Source organism: Micromys minutus, assembly GCF_963924665.1.
Source record: "Micromys minutus genome assembly, chromosome: 29".
Lineage (NCBI taxonomy): Eukaryota > Metazoa > Chordata > Mammalia > Rodentia > Muridae > Micromys > Micromys minutus.
In genome coordinates, this window is record NC_137964.1 from 2,471,260 (window position 1) to 2,486,800 (window position 15,541).

At 46.4% G+C, this 15,541-nt stretch overlaps 2 protein-coding genes across 3 annotated transcripts in view; one reads left to right on the plus strand and one right to left on the minus strand.

Moving 5' to 3' along the window:
• RNF216 (ring finger protein 216) overlaps nt 1–4,400 on the minus strand; it is a 110,197-nt gene extending 105,797 nt beyond the window's left edge. For both annotated transcript variants that reach the window (XM_080940659.1, XM_080940658.1), the window contains exon 1: nt 4,265–4,400. The gene's annotated coding sequence lies outside the window, so the exon portion shown is untranslated. The remainder of the gene's footprint in view (nt 1–4,264) is intronic.
• A 10,058-nt stretch (nt 4,401–14,458) lies between these two features.
• Nucleotides 14,459–14,929, plus strand: LOC308439160 (large ribosomal subunit protein eL29-like; the record flags this gene model as incomplete). Its single annotated transcript, XM_080940803.1, has 1 exon — nt 14,459–14,929. One exon carries the CDS (start codon nt 14,459–14,461, stop codon nt 14,927–14,929), a length of 471 nt encoding a protein of 156 aa, XP_080796929.1.
• Nucleotides 14,930–15,541: the final 612 nt, after the last annotated feature.

Here is a 15,541-nt window from a genome sequence, read left to right on the forward strand (position 1 = left end):
TGTGGCTCACAGAACACTGCCTGACATCCAGGAAGCCCTGAGTTCAATTCTAAGCACTGAATAAACCTGGTTGGTGGTACAGATCTTTGAGTCCAGCACTCAGAAGAGGCAGAACAGTCTACTCTTCAGTTATCCTGAGTTACACTGTGAGTTTGAGGCCTGCACAAGACAGTATTAGAGAAAATTAACAAAATGCTAAGAGTTTTCTTAGCTGTTAGAAAATATATTCTGAAATGGGAGCAGGTAAGTAAACACCATCACTCACACCTTTGACTTGTTTTTGATGATGGGACACAGTGCTGGAATTGAACCTGGGGCCTGGTAGGTGCTGTGTCATACTCCTGAGCTACAGCCCTAATCCTCAAAGATCTAACAAATCAATTGTCCAGGGGCTCATCACACTTTGTTTCTTAACTTTTAGTTCAAGTTTTGCCTTCTAGGCTCCATATTTTGATAGCACTGAGGGTTGTTTTGTTTTCCAGACAAGGTCTCACTAAGTAGCCCTGGCTGACCTAGAGCTCACTATGTAGACCACACTGGGCTCTGCTAGGATTAAAAGCATATGCCATCATGTCTGGCTGTTTTTTAAATTACACACATCACCATGACAGTCCCCAAGACCTTTCCACAGTACAAAAACCATGGCTCATCAGGTGTTTCCGGACCCAAGTAATGTCACCTGGTAGTTCTTTCTTCACCCTCTAACAAGATGAGTTGGTTCCTTGATTAGACCAAACTTTCTTTCACCAAACTGATCTCAGGCTGAATTCTCTGAGTGAGACTGCCTCTCTTTGGCCAAATTACCTTTGTCCATCCCTCAATCTTCTACTTCCTCAGAGAAAAACTTTTTCTGACTATCCCTTAAGTGTCCTTGTTCTATGTTCATTCACAAAACATCCCTCAGTCCCTCAAATACCATGATAATGTCAACCCAACTATCTAGGAAACTACACTTTACATTAACATCTTTTGCTGAACTTTTAAATTCCAAAAGTACAAGACCATGCCTTACTCTACACTTCTAAAGGCTAGAGACAAGGAACCAAGAAACTGATCTGAGACACTGTGAAGGTACAGCAGAATAATTAGAGGCAAGAATTGTGTAACCATAACTGTCTTCTGAGAGGCTCCACCCAGCAGCTGACTGAAACAGATGCAGTCTTACAGCCCAACATCAGAGGTCAGTGAGAGATGGGGGAAGGATTGAGGAACCTGGAGGGGTTAAGGACCAATAGAGAGTCAACTAACCGGGATCCTTAGGAACTCCCAGAGACTGAACCATCAACCAAGGAGCATACAAGGGCTGGACCTAACCCCCACATCCTATATGTAGCAGGTGTGCAGCTTGGTCTTCATAGAAGTCACTCCACAACTGGAGTGGTGGCTTACCCTGACTCTGTGGCCTCCATGTGGAAACTGCTCCCCTAACTGGGCTGTCTTGTCTGGCCTCAGTGAGAGAGGATATATCTAGTCCTGCAGTGACTTGAGGTTCCAGGGTGGGTTGGTTCCTTGGGAGGAGCTTCCCCCTTCTCAGGGGTGAAGGGGAGAGGGGAATGAGTAGAGGGGCTGTGGGGGGCTAGGAGGAGAGAAGGGCTTAGATAGGAATGTAAAGGGAATAAATAAATGGGAAAATAATCTAGCCATTGGATAGCTCCCACCCATGCTCATGTGTATGGCCCCAGCTAAACTCAGTGGATAACAAAAGAAAACAAACAAAAATCATGACTGTGGAAATGGGAATGGGGGGGAGAGTCATTAATACATTATACATGAAATTGTCAAAGAAAACTTTATTTAAAAACTTTTTAATTGTGTAACTGAGTTCTAGAACCAGCCCTGGACCTTTGTATCATTTTTCAGCACCTCCCTTCCCCCTCCCCCACAACAAAAGCTATTAGAGAACCTACATTATTTACAGGACTAAGAATAGTTATATCTAACACGTAGCACCAAGTTGTGCTAAGGCTGGTAAATTAGCTCAACAGGTTAAGGGCACTTGCTGCCAAACCTGACAGCCTGAGTTGCATGTCTGGAACCCATATGGTAGAAGAAAACTGACTTCCAAAAGTTGTCCTCTGACCATTAAATGCACTCAAGTGTCCATATACATACTAAATGTTTCTTTAATGATTCATTTTTACTTGTGTTTATTGGTGCTTTGCCTGAATCTGTATGTATTTACTCTCCATTAATCACACTCCACTGTAAACAGTGTCCATTTTAGCTCTGCTGCCAATTAACTGCTTGTTAGCATCTCCCTCAAGAACCTTCTGAATCTGCCTACAAGGGAAACCTCTCCATCAAGATGAATTCCATCTGTGTCTGTGTAAGGGTATAGGACCCCTTGGAACTGGAGTTACACAGACAGTTATGAGCTGCCATGTGGGAATTGGAAATTGAACCTAAGTCCTCTGGAAAAAGAGCCCCAGCTCAGGAGGCAGAGGCAGGAGTATCTCAGAGTTTGAAGGCAGCCTGGTCTACAAAGAGAATCCAGGACAGCTAAGGCTCTGTTACACAGAGAAGCCCTGTCTCGAATAATAAATAATAAATAAATAAATAAATAAACAAATAAATTCGTTTAGCACAGATAAAGTGATGACAAAATGAGAATTTATATTTCTGGAAGGATCTAGACTATGATAAAGCCTAGAGCACAGTAAACATGGAAAGCATTACCTCACATTGTAGTCGGTAAACACTCAGCAGATTTCATAGACTTTCAATCTCCCCAGCCACACTTTATTAGATTTCTCCTCAACAGCTCTTCACTAGCTGCTCTCGTCCTTTTCAAATAAGCCTAAAGTGGCTAACCCAACAGGTTCACGGGTGTCCAAACTCCAGTGCCTCAGCCATTTCTCTAAGTTCCCCACTCTTCTCTACCCTTTACACACTTTATTTGGATACAAACCGAATGCAAAGCTTGTCTATTTGTTAATTCGAATAAGCTAACTAAATTAAGGTCATAAAAATACTGTCCCTCCCTTCCTCCAAGCAAGGGCCACGACAAGCCCTTTCTCATAACAAGCAGGTGGAGCTTTCATAAGGTCACCATCCACAGTGGGATGAAACCTGACCCTGATGCAGATGTTTCAGGAGCACACAGGCTCCTAATACATAATCTTTCACCGTTGCTCTGTAGGAAAACCCAATAAATCCATTAGTCCCACTCAAACAACTGAACCAAACCAAACAAAAGAATCAGGCAAGGGGTGTGTGGAGCTCAGGGGTAAAGCAGCTGTTGAGTAGGAGAAAAATGTCGAGCAAGGTGACACATGCCTTTAATCCCTAAAATCAGGAAGCAGAGGCAAGCAGACATCTGAGTTCCAGACTTAGCAAGGGCTACAGTTAAGGTTCTATCTTAAACTAACAATAACAACATAAAGGCAGGACGCAGTGACCTACACCAAGGCAGAGGCATGCAAATTTCTGAGTCCCTTGAGCCAGCCTTGTCTACTTTTCAGGTTTCAGGCTAGCCTCAGCTATGCAGTAAAATTCTTGAAAAAGAGAGAGAGAGAGAGAGCGAGAGAGAGAGAGAGAGAGAGAGAGAGAGAGAGAGAGAGAGAGAGAGAGAGAGAGAGAGGATGAAAGAAAGGAAGGGAGAAAAAAAACAGAACCAAGATAAACCCCATCAGAGATGGCTTCCAAGACACTTAACACAATGGAGTTGAGGGTCCCAGGTCAATGCACCCTTTACAGAGCCAGGGAGTTTGGGATCACCGATGAGCTCCACAAGGGGCCGCCTCCACTCGAGCGTGGGTCTTGCCGCTCACCCAGGGTGCCACGCGCCACGGGAGCGCTCTCTCCCACCGCGCACCAGGACTCTGGACTGCAGGAGTTTCGAGTCCCCTTTGCTACGGAGCGCTGACTGGGATGACAGGCGTCAACTTGGACTCCAAGGGGCCCAAACTAGCTGGGGCTGGAGTTCAAAGTCAACAGTCGGCCGCCTCTTCCGCTTCTCCAGGCCGCGGTGGGGAGCGCGTCCACCAGAGCGGGCAGCCAGCGAACCGTCTCTCAGCGGCTCGACGCCCCCCGCGCAGCAGGCCGGCCCGAGAAACTTCCAAAGTGGCGGGAGGGGAGCTGGCAGGCTAGCGGACGTCTGCGTCGCTCCCCTCCCGACACCCCCTGCGCGGCCCCCCGAGCCCCCGGGGCTCGCAAACGCGGCCCCTCAGCCCCCGCCCCCACCCCAGTGGCGCCCCGGCGAGAGGCCACTCTCTTCGCTCGACCCGCAGCCCCGGGAGACCGCGCGCGCGCGCCCATCACGTACTCGCCACGCAGCTAGTCCAGCTCTGCGAGCGCGGCTCGGCGTCGGGGAGTTCAATTTCAAGTCGCCAGAAACAGCAGCTTGAAAACCTTGCCCGCTGCTTCTGCCGCCGCCACCGCCGAGGCCGCTACTGCGTTCCTTCCGGCCTCGCCACAGCGTCCACCTCGCGCCTGCGCGCAGCGCCCCCTCCCGACTAATGACAGGAAGAACCATAGAGGCACACGGAGGGCCGGGGAGGAGGGACCTGGAGAGCGAGACCATAGAGATGGGTGCCTAGCCGGCCTCCATCAAGGCTCCACAACTGCAGATCCTTGACTCCCCCTTGCTGCGGGAAGACAAAAGAACAGCTGAACCCCAGGGTCACTATCCTAACCAGGCTGCAAGCCAGCTAGCCATGGAATCAACCGATTAACCACTTATCTATCCCCTCTTGAGGTGGTGTTGTGTACCAGGTGAGACAGGTAAAATGACCCAACTCTCCTCCAAGGGTATTTGGTGAAGAATAAAGCATTCTTAAGTTCAATTCAAGCTCTATTAAATCAAGGCGGGAGAGCTGGCTCAGTGGCTAAGAGTACGGACCAGATTTAATTCATGGAACCCTCACTGCAGCTCATAGTCAGTGGTCTGTAATTTCAGTTCTAGAAGATCTCTGACGATCTCTTATGGCCTCTGTGGCCACCAAGCATGTAAATTGTGCACCACTATATATGCAGGCAAGACACTCATACACATAAAATCAAAATAAAAAATATAAAATAAAATTTTTTTTTCAGTCGGGCAGTGCTGACCCACACTTTTAATCCCAGCACTTGGGAGGCAGAGGCACTTGTGAATTCAGTATAGCCGGGCTACACAGAGAAATCCTGTCTCAAAATTTTTAAATAAAAAAACCTTAAGGCACTGTGTGTGTGTGTGTGTAATTGTGTATCTGTGTGCTCTGCAGTTCTGTATGTTGTATATGTATGTGTGTGCTTGTGTGTATATGTTTGTGTGTATGAGTGTATATATGTGTGCTTATGTGTGTTTATGGTGTGTGTGTGCTCTGTGTGTCTATGCTTGCGTGTATATGTTGTATATGTACAAGTGTGTGGATTGATTGTGTATGTGTATATTATATGTGCTTGTATATATGTGTATATGTGTGCTCTGTGTGTGCTTGTGTGTGTGGATGAGTGTGTGTGCTTGTGTATATGTTGTATGTGTATATGGTGTGTGTATGTGTGTTTCTGAGATTGAACCAGGGCCCTCACACATGCTAGACAATCTTTCAGTCACTGAGCTACATTTCTAGTCCTATTTTTCACTTTTATTTAAATTTTGAGAGAAGATCTCACTAGGTTATTTAGACTGGCCTTGAACTCACATAGCTTGCCCCATCCTTGAACTTGTGATCTTGCCAGGAAGTTCAAAGGGAGCATGTAGCATGGATCAGGAGAGAAACTTCCTACTGAGTCATAATAGAACAGAAGGTGTTGCATTACCCAAGAGAGTATGTGTGCTGGCCTGGGTGTCTCTTCCTGTTTATAAAGTTACTCGTGTCATTGTGAGAGCCCCACCATCGTTACCTCATCAAACCACAAAAGCTCCATTTCCAAATACCAATAACATACAGAACTAAGGAGTAGCTTCCAATCCATGAACTTTTAGAGCACATAGTCAGACCATACCAGAAGAGCAGGCTTGCTGACAGTGGCATAAGGAGGAGGGTGACAGGGATATGGTCATGTTTCTAGGATCCAGTTACTTTTTTATCGCTGTTGTTTGCTGGCCTCCACCTTTCTCCCACATGCTGGAATTTCTGGGTTGTAGGTGTATAGCATCATAACTGGGAGAAAGGTTCTGGGGAAACACAGTAAAACAAGGGTGGTTAAACCAGGTGTGGTGGCATACATGTTCTGTGATAAAACTTTTCCTGGAAAGACACAACACCATACCTCTGCTCCCTGTCAGATAAGGACCCTGTGACAGACCAAAGAAGAGATACAACCAAAGTCCAACATGGTGAGCCAGTGAGTTTTACTGAGGTTGCCTGCAGGAATATGGGTAAAGGATTGCTTATAGGAGCAGAAATGACTCGAAGACAGCTGCATCACCAAAGCCCACTCCAGCATGGATGACAGCTCCCAAAGCCGGGGACCTGGAGCACACAGCACAGCCTGCGGGCGGCTCACCGGGTCGGAGATTGTCCTTTTCTAGGTGCTTCAGCTGGTCTAAACCTCTCCCGAGAAGCTTAGCTGGTTTCTGCTTCTTCAGGAAGCTGGTCTCTATTGTAGCTTTGCTCATCCTAGAATCTTCTTTGCAGCGTGGGCTCTGCTTTTCTGAGAAGGACTTTCAGCTTTTATTGCTTATGCTGACAGGAAAGGACCCCATGAATCTGGAGAGTTTCTTTTGACTTGTTTAGCTTTTTGTTTAAGGAGCTTCCCTGCAGGATACCCTGTTTTTAGTCTAGGAAGGAACTGTTACCCAGCAACATACCTGGGAAGCCAGGTTCAGGAGCAGAAGTAAGAGGATTACCACAGGTTAGAAGAACTAGCCTGCTCTGCACAGGAAGACCAGTCAGGGCTACAGAGTGAGACTGTCTGAAAAAAGTCAACCAAGGAATCAAATGAAAGGCACAAAACAGACAAACACCCAAAAGGTGTGTTATTCAGGGTTTTTTGTTTGTTTGTTTGTTTGTCTGTTTTGTCCAAGTAACAAAATACTTGAGAGAATCTTATAAAGAAAAAAGGTTATTACAGACTTTGTTTTCCAGGTTTCAGTCCAAGACCCGGCCAATCAAATCCTTGGTCTCTGATTGGTGATCCAAATGACAATGGATTACCAGAGCAACTGCTTACCTCATGGCCAGAAAACACACAAAAAGAGAAAGGTAAAGGATGGGGGCCTTACTGTTCAGTTCTGGGTGGAAGCCGAGAAAATTCACTTCAGATGCAGAAGTTTCAAAATGAAAGCTTTATTTTCTGAGCGCACAGAGAGGTAGCCAGGTCGGGATCTGAACTGTGTCCCCTCAGGGAGACTGTACAACTTGTTTTAAAGATGGGAACACAACGTGAACAGGAAGTGGGGGGTAGGGGAAGCTGCAGTGCTGTCCAATTGTATTTTGACAACCAGCTAAGAAGGGAGCACCTGCTAGAGACCGGGCTGCTACCAGGGCACCTGGCTTCAAGGTCCTTAATTTATTCTCCTAGACTTTAGATCCCGAGCTCAGAGTGATAAGGGGACAAAGTAGTGGGTCAGCCTCATGCAGTCAATTAGGGCATAGCAGGCAGTTGGTTATATATTTTTACAACTTATGAACCTTGCCTTAGAGAACAGCAACATGTATATTATTTACTGGTTAACAGACAATTAAGAAAACCTTTGGAGGAGTGGGTTAGGTGTTCATTCTTGGGCCTGGGAACATGAGCTTGTTTGATCCTGCCAGCGGGATGGAGACAGTGTCCCTGAGATGTCTGCACTCAGACAACTGCTCACAACAGAAGCTGTTCGGCTGTAGGGAAGTCCCAGCTCCCCTATGGCTTGGGATCCTCTCTCTATGATTGAATGGAGTCTAAAAATGAAATGGTAGTACTTAGAAATACGTTTCTTTTGCTTGTTCACAACACTTACACTCTCTCTCAGAGGTGTGCCCTCAATGACCTACACAGTTGGAACTGGACTCCACCAGCTCTGGGATGTTTTATGCTGATTTTCAACCCAACAAGATCTAGAATCACCTAAAAGACAAAGTCTCTGAGCTTGCCTATGAGGGACCATCTAGATTAGGTTAGCCTCTGTTCATACCTGTGAGGAACCATCTAGATTAGGTTAATTGAAGTGGGAAGACCCTTGCAGACTGCACAAGGAGCAGAAAGTAAGTAGAGTGTCTGTGTTGATCTCTCTTTGCTCACTGTGAGCACAAAGGAACGTCACACTCCAGCTCCATCATGGACTGTACCCTCAAACTGTAAATCAAACTCTTCCTGGGGCTGGAGTGATGGCTACTGCTCATGCAGAGGACCCGAGTTTGGATCCCAGCACCCACATCAGATGGCTCAAACCACCTGTAACTCCTTGGGGATCTGACATCCTCCTGTGGCCTTGATGGGCACCAACATGAACATGTACACACACACACACACACACACACACATGCGAATAAAAGAAAAAGAGAATCTTTTAAAAATCCTTCTTTTAGGTTATTTTGTCACCAGAGTCTAAAATATTGATGTTGCAGTCCAGTTGCACCACCCTGAGGACCAAATCTTTAACACACAGGCCTTTAGGAGACATTTATAGTCCAAACAGTAGGAAAGGAGGTGGGGCCTGATAGGGAGGTAGAGAATGCTTTTAGATGTTGTTACCTTAGAGGGCTGCTCTTGACACACTGTAATACTAATACAGGTGGTTATTAAGGGGAGCCTTGATTACATTTCCACTGATTGAGCCATCTCCCCGGCTCCTCAGTGTTTCCCAATTTCACCTCTCTTCCTTTTCACATCAATGTTCATTCAGCATGTGAAACTAGTCTCAGTACCATGGGGCTACCATTAGTCCAGTATGTGTCCTATCCTGCTCCTAAGAGCTATGGCCATTGTCATCAGCTTAATGCTGGGTCTTGTCACAGAGGAAACTATACCCGAACTGGATCTGCTTTCAGAAGCAGTAATTTTCTGCCATTCTGGCCCATTATTGCAAAAGAAAGAAAATTGATGTTATTAAGGTATAATTTATACACAGTGCCCAGATTAAATGTACTTTCTATCAGTTTTTAAAAATTTACAAACTCACAGAACTACCATACACAGTCAGGCCTGGTATCGGGGCTGGGGAGTTGGCTTAGCTCTTAATGTTAGGGGAAGGATGAAGAGAGTGGGGGGCATATGGCCCATGGAGGTGCGGCGAGGCCTGAGGGCAAGGGAGATGCCTCTGGGGGGTCCATGTTGGGAATCCCTTCCCTGAGGGACCAGCCACACAACAGTATAGTACGGAATAGAGTTTATTCAGGTCATGGGAGAGTTAAGAGGGTGGTAGAGGCAGAGAGAGAGAAGTAGGAGTAGAGGCCGGCCATGAGCACATGGGAGAGAGGGGGGAAGGGAAATGGGAGAGCAAGGCTGCAAGAGCACAAGGGCAGGAGAGGCCAAGAGAGAGAGGAGGGGTCAAGCCGCTCCTTTATAGTGTCAGGTCACTGGGGCGGAGCATACCTGGCCACTGCTGGGTAATTGAGGGGTGGGGTATACTTGGCTGTTGCTAAGTAACTGAGGGGTGGGGTTTACAGAATCCCAACACTTAATGTGTCTACTTGTCTACCCAGCACCTAGTAAAGGCTGAACAATGACATCTGTAACCCCAGCTAGGCTCAGACAGGCAAGTCTCTGAAACATTGGCCAGTCAGGCTAGCAGACTGGGTGAGCTCTGGAAGCTCTCAGCTTCACCAGGAGACTGTGTCTCAGTTCATGGTGGCCGAGGGAAAAGTTATCATTGTCTTTAGTGCCTAAGGTCATGTAATGATCCTAGTTAAATTCGGCGGGTCACACATTTAAAAAAATACATGGAGGTAAAAGGGAGATTCATGGAGAAGAAAGGGGTTTTAAGGGAGAAAGAGGGAGGAACAGGGAAAGGAAGAAATGGAATTCGTCATATACATGTATGAGTCTCAATGAGAAGCTGTCTAAATCAGGTTGACCTGGAGGCATGTCTTGATTGCAGAGCTGATGTGGAAAGACCTAGCTCACCGTGGGCAGCACCATTACCTGAGTTTAGGTCCTGGACTATATAGAAAAGAGGGTGGGACAGATGTCTCATGGGATAAGGGTGCTCAGTGCTCTCATAGGGGACCCAAGTTCCATTTCCAGCACCCATGTTTGGTAGCCCATAACTGCCTGTAACTCTAACTCCAGGGATTTGAAACCTTCTGCCTTCCAAAGACATCTCCGTGCATGTGTCATACATTATACATACAGGGACACATGTGTGTACACATTAAAAAATAATTCAGAAAGAGGAGAAAGCAAGCTGGACACTGTGCATACATGCACTGATTTGTCTCTGCCCTTGACTGTGGATGTAGATGACTTTTTAAAAAAAACTATGTGCATATATGCATGAGGACTGTATCCGAGGATGCAGAAGAGCCCTGGCAGAGTCACAGGCAGCTGGGAGCCCTTAATCTGGGTGCTGGGAACTGAGCTTGGGTCCTCTGCAAGAGCCATGGGTGCTCTTAACTGCTGAGCCCCTATCTCCCGCTCAAGACTGGGTTTTTTGTTTGTTTGTTTTTGTTTTTAAGTTTCTATCACCGTCACCTCCCTGTTTGGATGGACCGTCACTTGTCACCTGGTGAGCTAAAGTAAACCCTTACCCCTCAGGTTGCTTTTTATCAGAGTGTTGTATCACACTAGTAAAACCAAAACCTGTAGAGGAAGTAGTCACAAAACACAATGGTTCCTGGAGAAAAGGGTTTCTGCTCTTATCATCTGAGTTGTAGGAGGAACTAATTTCCTTCCCCAAGACACATGGTTCTAGAAGGGGAAAAATTACTATGATAAACTATGCCAATTCCAATCTGGGCATATTTCAGCCTTTCGTTTGCTTGCTTGTTTTGACAACATGGCCGCTATTTGCTTCCAGTGATAACATCTGAGCTTTCTGGGAAGGGTTAGAATCTGAGATTTCCACCAACCTTGTAAGCTTCACCATCTCCCATTTCTTGGATACCAAGGTGGCAACACATGTGACTTGCTGGCATCTTGTGAAATCTGTCAACACTTCAATAAAGCTACTGTGATTAGGTCATACGTACGAAATCAGTACTTTGGTTATGCTCCTGGTCAGAGCTCTCCATTAGTTTCCTAAGTAGAAAGAGTGGATAGAACCCGGGTTCAATGCACATTTTGTTTATTTATTTAATTCGGGTAGGCATTTGGGCAGGTCAGAGGACAACCTGCAGAAGTCAGTTCTTCCATCTTGTATGTGGGTCTCAGGGGTTAGACTTAGGTTCATCACCCTTTATGCTACGTCATCTAGTCAGCCCTGGAACCATATTGTCTTGGTTTTTGTTTGTTTTTTCCCCCTTTTGGGTTTTTTGTTTTGTTTTTGTTTTTGTTTTGACACAGGGTTTCTCTGTGTGGCCTTGGCTGTCCCAGAACTCACTCTGTACATCAGGCTGGCCTAAAACTCAAAGATCCGCCTGCCTCAGCCTTCCAAGCATTAGGATTAGAGGCAGACACCACCAGCTAAGCCTCCTCGTATCATCTTCTGTTAGACTACATCTGTGTTTGGATTCTGTTCCTAACTCTAGGGAGATTAAGATGAAAGAAGTGTTCTGATTTTGTTATCAGGGCAAGCTCCTTTCAACCACTCCTTTTTGTACATAATAAAGTGACTTTCTTTTTTTTCAGTTACCTATTTCTGTTTTGTGTGCCGCGCATGTGCCCATAGGTGTGTGTGGAGGTCAGAGGTCAACATCCGACATTCTTGTTGTTGCTGTTGTTGTCGTTTTCCACTCTTTGCTATGGAGGCGGCTCCCTAACCCCTGATGATAACTTCTGAGTTTTTAAAAACTAAGAGTGGGACAGCAGAGATAGTTCAGCAGTCAAGAACAATTGTTGCTCCTTCAGGGGACCTGGATTTTCCAGCACCCCTAGAGTGGCTCACAGTCTTCTATAACTCCAGTTTCAGGAAATCTGGCTTCTATGGATATCAGGCACACATGTGGTAGACAGACTAACATGTAGGCACAACGCTCATTCACATAAAACTTTAAAAACTAAGAAGGTAGAGAGGTCATTATACCAGTTTCCAAACTGCTACTTTTAACTAAATTTTAATATTTTTCTCTCATTTTGTGATATATTATTCCGCCCCTGTGCACATGCACAGTGTCTGCCTAGTGCTCTCAGAAGCCAGAAAAAGAGCATTGGATCCCCTGGCACTGGAGTTACACACAGCTGTGAGCCATCACGTGGGTGCTGGGAATCGAACACCGGTCCTCTGCTGCTCTTAGCCACGGAACCGAAACTCCTGCTCTCCTTTTTGTGGGAATAGAATGAAGAGCCTGTGTACTTTAGACAAGCTCCTAAGCTGTTTTCCACCTTTTAATTCTTTTACGTGTGTGTGTGTGTGTGTGTGTGTGTGTGTGTGTGAATGAGTGCAGTAGCATATGTATATACAGCCCAAAAGACCACTTGCAGGAATGAGTTCTTTCCTACAACGTGGGTCTTGGGAATCGAACCCAGTGCATCAGGCTTGGCAGCAAGTGCCTGTGCTCTGAGCCATCTCACGGTGTGTCTCCCCTACCTGCTCTTTACCATCCCATTTTGTGAAAGAAAATAAAGAGAATAAAGGGCATCCTTTGTTCTGGGTGTGAGCCACACTCGGCTGCACGGCTCCATAGCAGAAGTGCTGTGGGCTGTCTTCTCAGAGCAGAGGCAGCTGTTCAAGGAGGGACAAATGTCACCAGATTCTTACAAGAACTCCCTTCCCCGTGAGCCACTCTTCTCCCATGACTCAGCAACTAACAAAGTGACTTTTGTTACACTTCCACTAAGTAACAGTGTCTACTTTCCTCCACTTGAACCTGTGCTGGCCTTGTGGCTAGCCTGGTCCAATGAAAGGGATACTATGCTGCTTCCAAGGCTGGGTCCTAAGAAAGAAGGACATCTTTGTCTCTCTGGCATATTTTTGTTTCTATGTCAAAAAGCTAAGTATACAGATCTGGTGGGTCCATCAATAAAATGCCTCCCTCATAAACACAAAGAGCCCAGTTTGATTCTCAGCTCTCATGGTTTTTTTTTGTTTTGTTTTGTTTTGTTTTGTTTTTTTAAAGCCAGATGGCTGGCAGTGGCTGTGCATATCTCTAATCCCAGTACTCGGGAGGCAGAGGCAGGCAGATCTCTCTGAGTTGGAGGCTAGCCTGGTCTACAAGGAAGTTCCAGGACAGCCAAGGTTACATAGAGAATAACTCTCCCCATCTCAAAAAGAGATAAAGAAAAAAAAAAAAAAGCCAGGTATGGTCTGTAACTTTAGCATGGGGGTGGCAGTAGGGCAGAGATAGGAGGCCCCCTGGAGTTCTTTGCTCAGTGAGAAACTGCCTCAGTAGGAGGTGGGGGGTGGCTCAGTGGAATCGGATTGCTACCAAACCTCATGACTTGAGTTTGATCTCCCAAAAGAACCAGCTCCAGCTCCTTTGATCTCACAAGTTTGATCTCTCTCTCTCTCTCTCTCTCTCTCTCTCTCTCTCTCTCTCTCCCTCCCTCCCTTCTTCCCTCCCTCTCCCCCACACACAGTAGTAAGGAAATGGAAGAAAAAAGATGAAATATGGCTGAGGAAGACACTTGCAATTGACCTCTGACCTATGTTCCACATGCATGTATACACACACATGCACATGTACTTGAATGCATGCAGATATTATGCACACACTTTTTTTTTTTAAGTTAAAGGCTAGGAAGAGCCTTCTGGATTGTAAGAAGCCTCACGGAGACAAAGAGATCCAGTGTCTCAGTCATTTTGCTTTTGATGTGAACACATCATAAGCAAGGCAACTTAAAAAAATTTTGACACAAGGTTCTCTGTGTAGCCCTGGCTATCCTAGAACTCACTCTATAGACTAGACTGGCTTCAAACTCAGAGATCCACCTGCCTCTGCCTCCCAAGTGCTGAGATGAAAGGTGTGTGCCATCACCACTCAAACTTATAAAAGAAATAGTTTAATTTGGCTTATGGGTTTGAGCCTGCAATAATGGAGCCAAGGCTTGACAACAGGTAGCTGGAATAGCATCTGAGAGCTCACATCTTGATCTCCAAGTTGGAGGCAGAGAACGCATTAGCAGTGGTAAGTCTTTTGAAATCTCAAAGTCTGCCGTGATGACACACCTCCTCCGACAAGGCCATGCCTCCTACTCTTTCCCAAACTGTTCCACCAACTAGGGGCCAAGTATTCAAAATATGAGCCACTCATCCTAATGAGGTATTGAAAGAGCCAGAGTTGGGGTCAATCTAAGGCCAGTGAGAAAATTCCACCACAAACCTCCGAGCATAAGGGCCCCTCCTTTCCAGGAAGAAAGTGAGTTTAGTTCCTGGAACAGCTGTGAGCCAAACTATCACACAAAGCTACCTGCAACTCCCAACTGACTCCTCTCGGAAAGTGCTGTATGAATTGATTTGAAAGTTGTTTTGCGGGTCCCAGGCGCTGCGGGAGCTGCGGGTTACCGTGCAGACATGGCCAAGTCCAAGAACCACACCACCCACAACCAGTCCCGCAAATGGCACAGGAATGGCATCAAGAAACCCCGGTCACAAAGATACGAATCTCTTAAGAGGGTTGATCCCAAGTTCCTGAGGAACATGCGTTTTGCCAAGAAGCACAACAAGAAAGGTCTGAAGAAGATGCAGGCCAACAATGCAAAGGCAGTGAGCGCACGCGCAGCGGCCATCAAGGCCCTTGTGAAGCCTGAGGTCATCAAGCCCAAGATGCCAAAGGGCCCCAGCTGCAAACTCAGCCGTTTGGCTTTCATCGCTCACCCCAAGCTTGGGAAGAAGATTCGAAGCTACATGGCCAAGGGTCGTAGGCTCTGCCAACCAAAGCCCAAGGTTCAAACCAAGGCAGAGGCCAAAGCTCCAGCTGAGGCCCAGGCTTCGGCTCCAGCTCAGGCTCCCAAAGGTGCCCAGGCCCCTGTGAAGGCTCCGTAGAAAAGGCCCCTGCCAAAGTGAAGACAGACGGACAGACTGTCGTGACACACCCACCTACACACTATTGCAGATGACCAGTGTCCTATGCTGCTTTTACAAATAAACTTGAAACAAGAAAAAAAGAAGAAAGAAAGTTGTTTTGCTCCACCAAATGTGCATAGTACCCTGCCTAGTTGCCATTGTACAAATTCTGCCCCAATTGTTTGCAAGGTATATAATCCCCCCTTAGAATCTGCTCAGGGTCATCTCCCCCTTGAAGTGGGATGACCCCATCATGTTGGAATGATTAAGCTCCTCTCGCTTTTGCATCGATCACGGCCCTGTGAATCTCATTTCAGGAGGTCCCAGTAGAGGTCCAATTCGAACCTCACAGTATTTGTTCTAATTCAAACCAGTAAACTCCAGTCTACAGCCATATCACACTGATTGTGCCCAATCTGGGAATATAAGCAGAGTTAGGCTTGGTTAGTACTCAGATGAGGGACCAGGCATCAGGCAACAAACATATTCTATTTGCTGCTGGCTGTTTTATTCTTCTTTTGAGGCAGGATATCACTGGCTACTCTGGAACTCACTGTATAGACCAGGCTGGCCTTAAACTCACAGAGATCT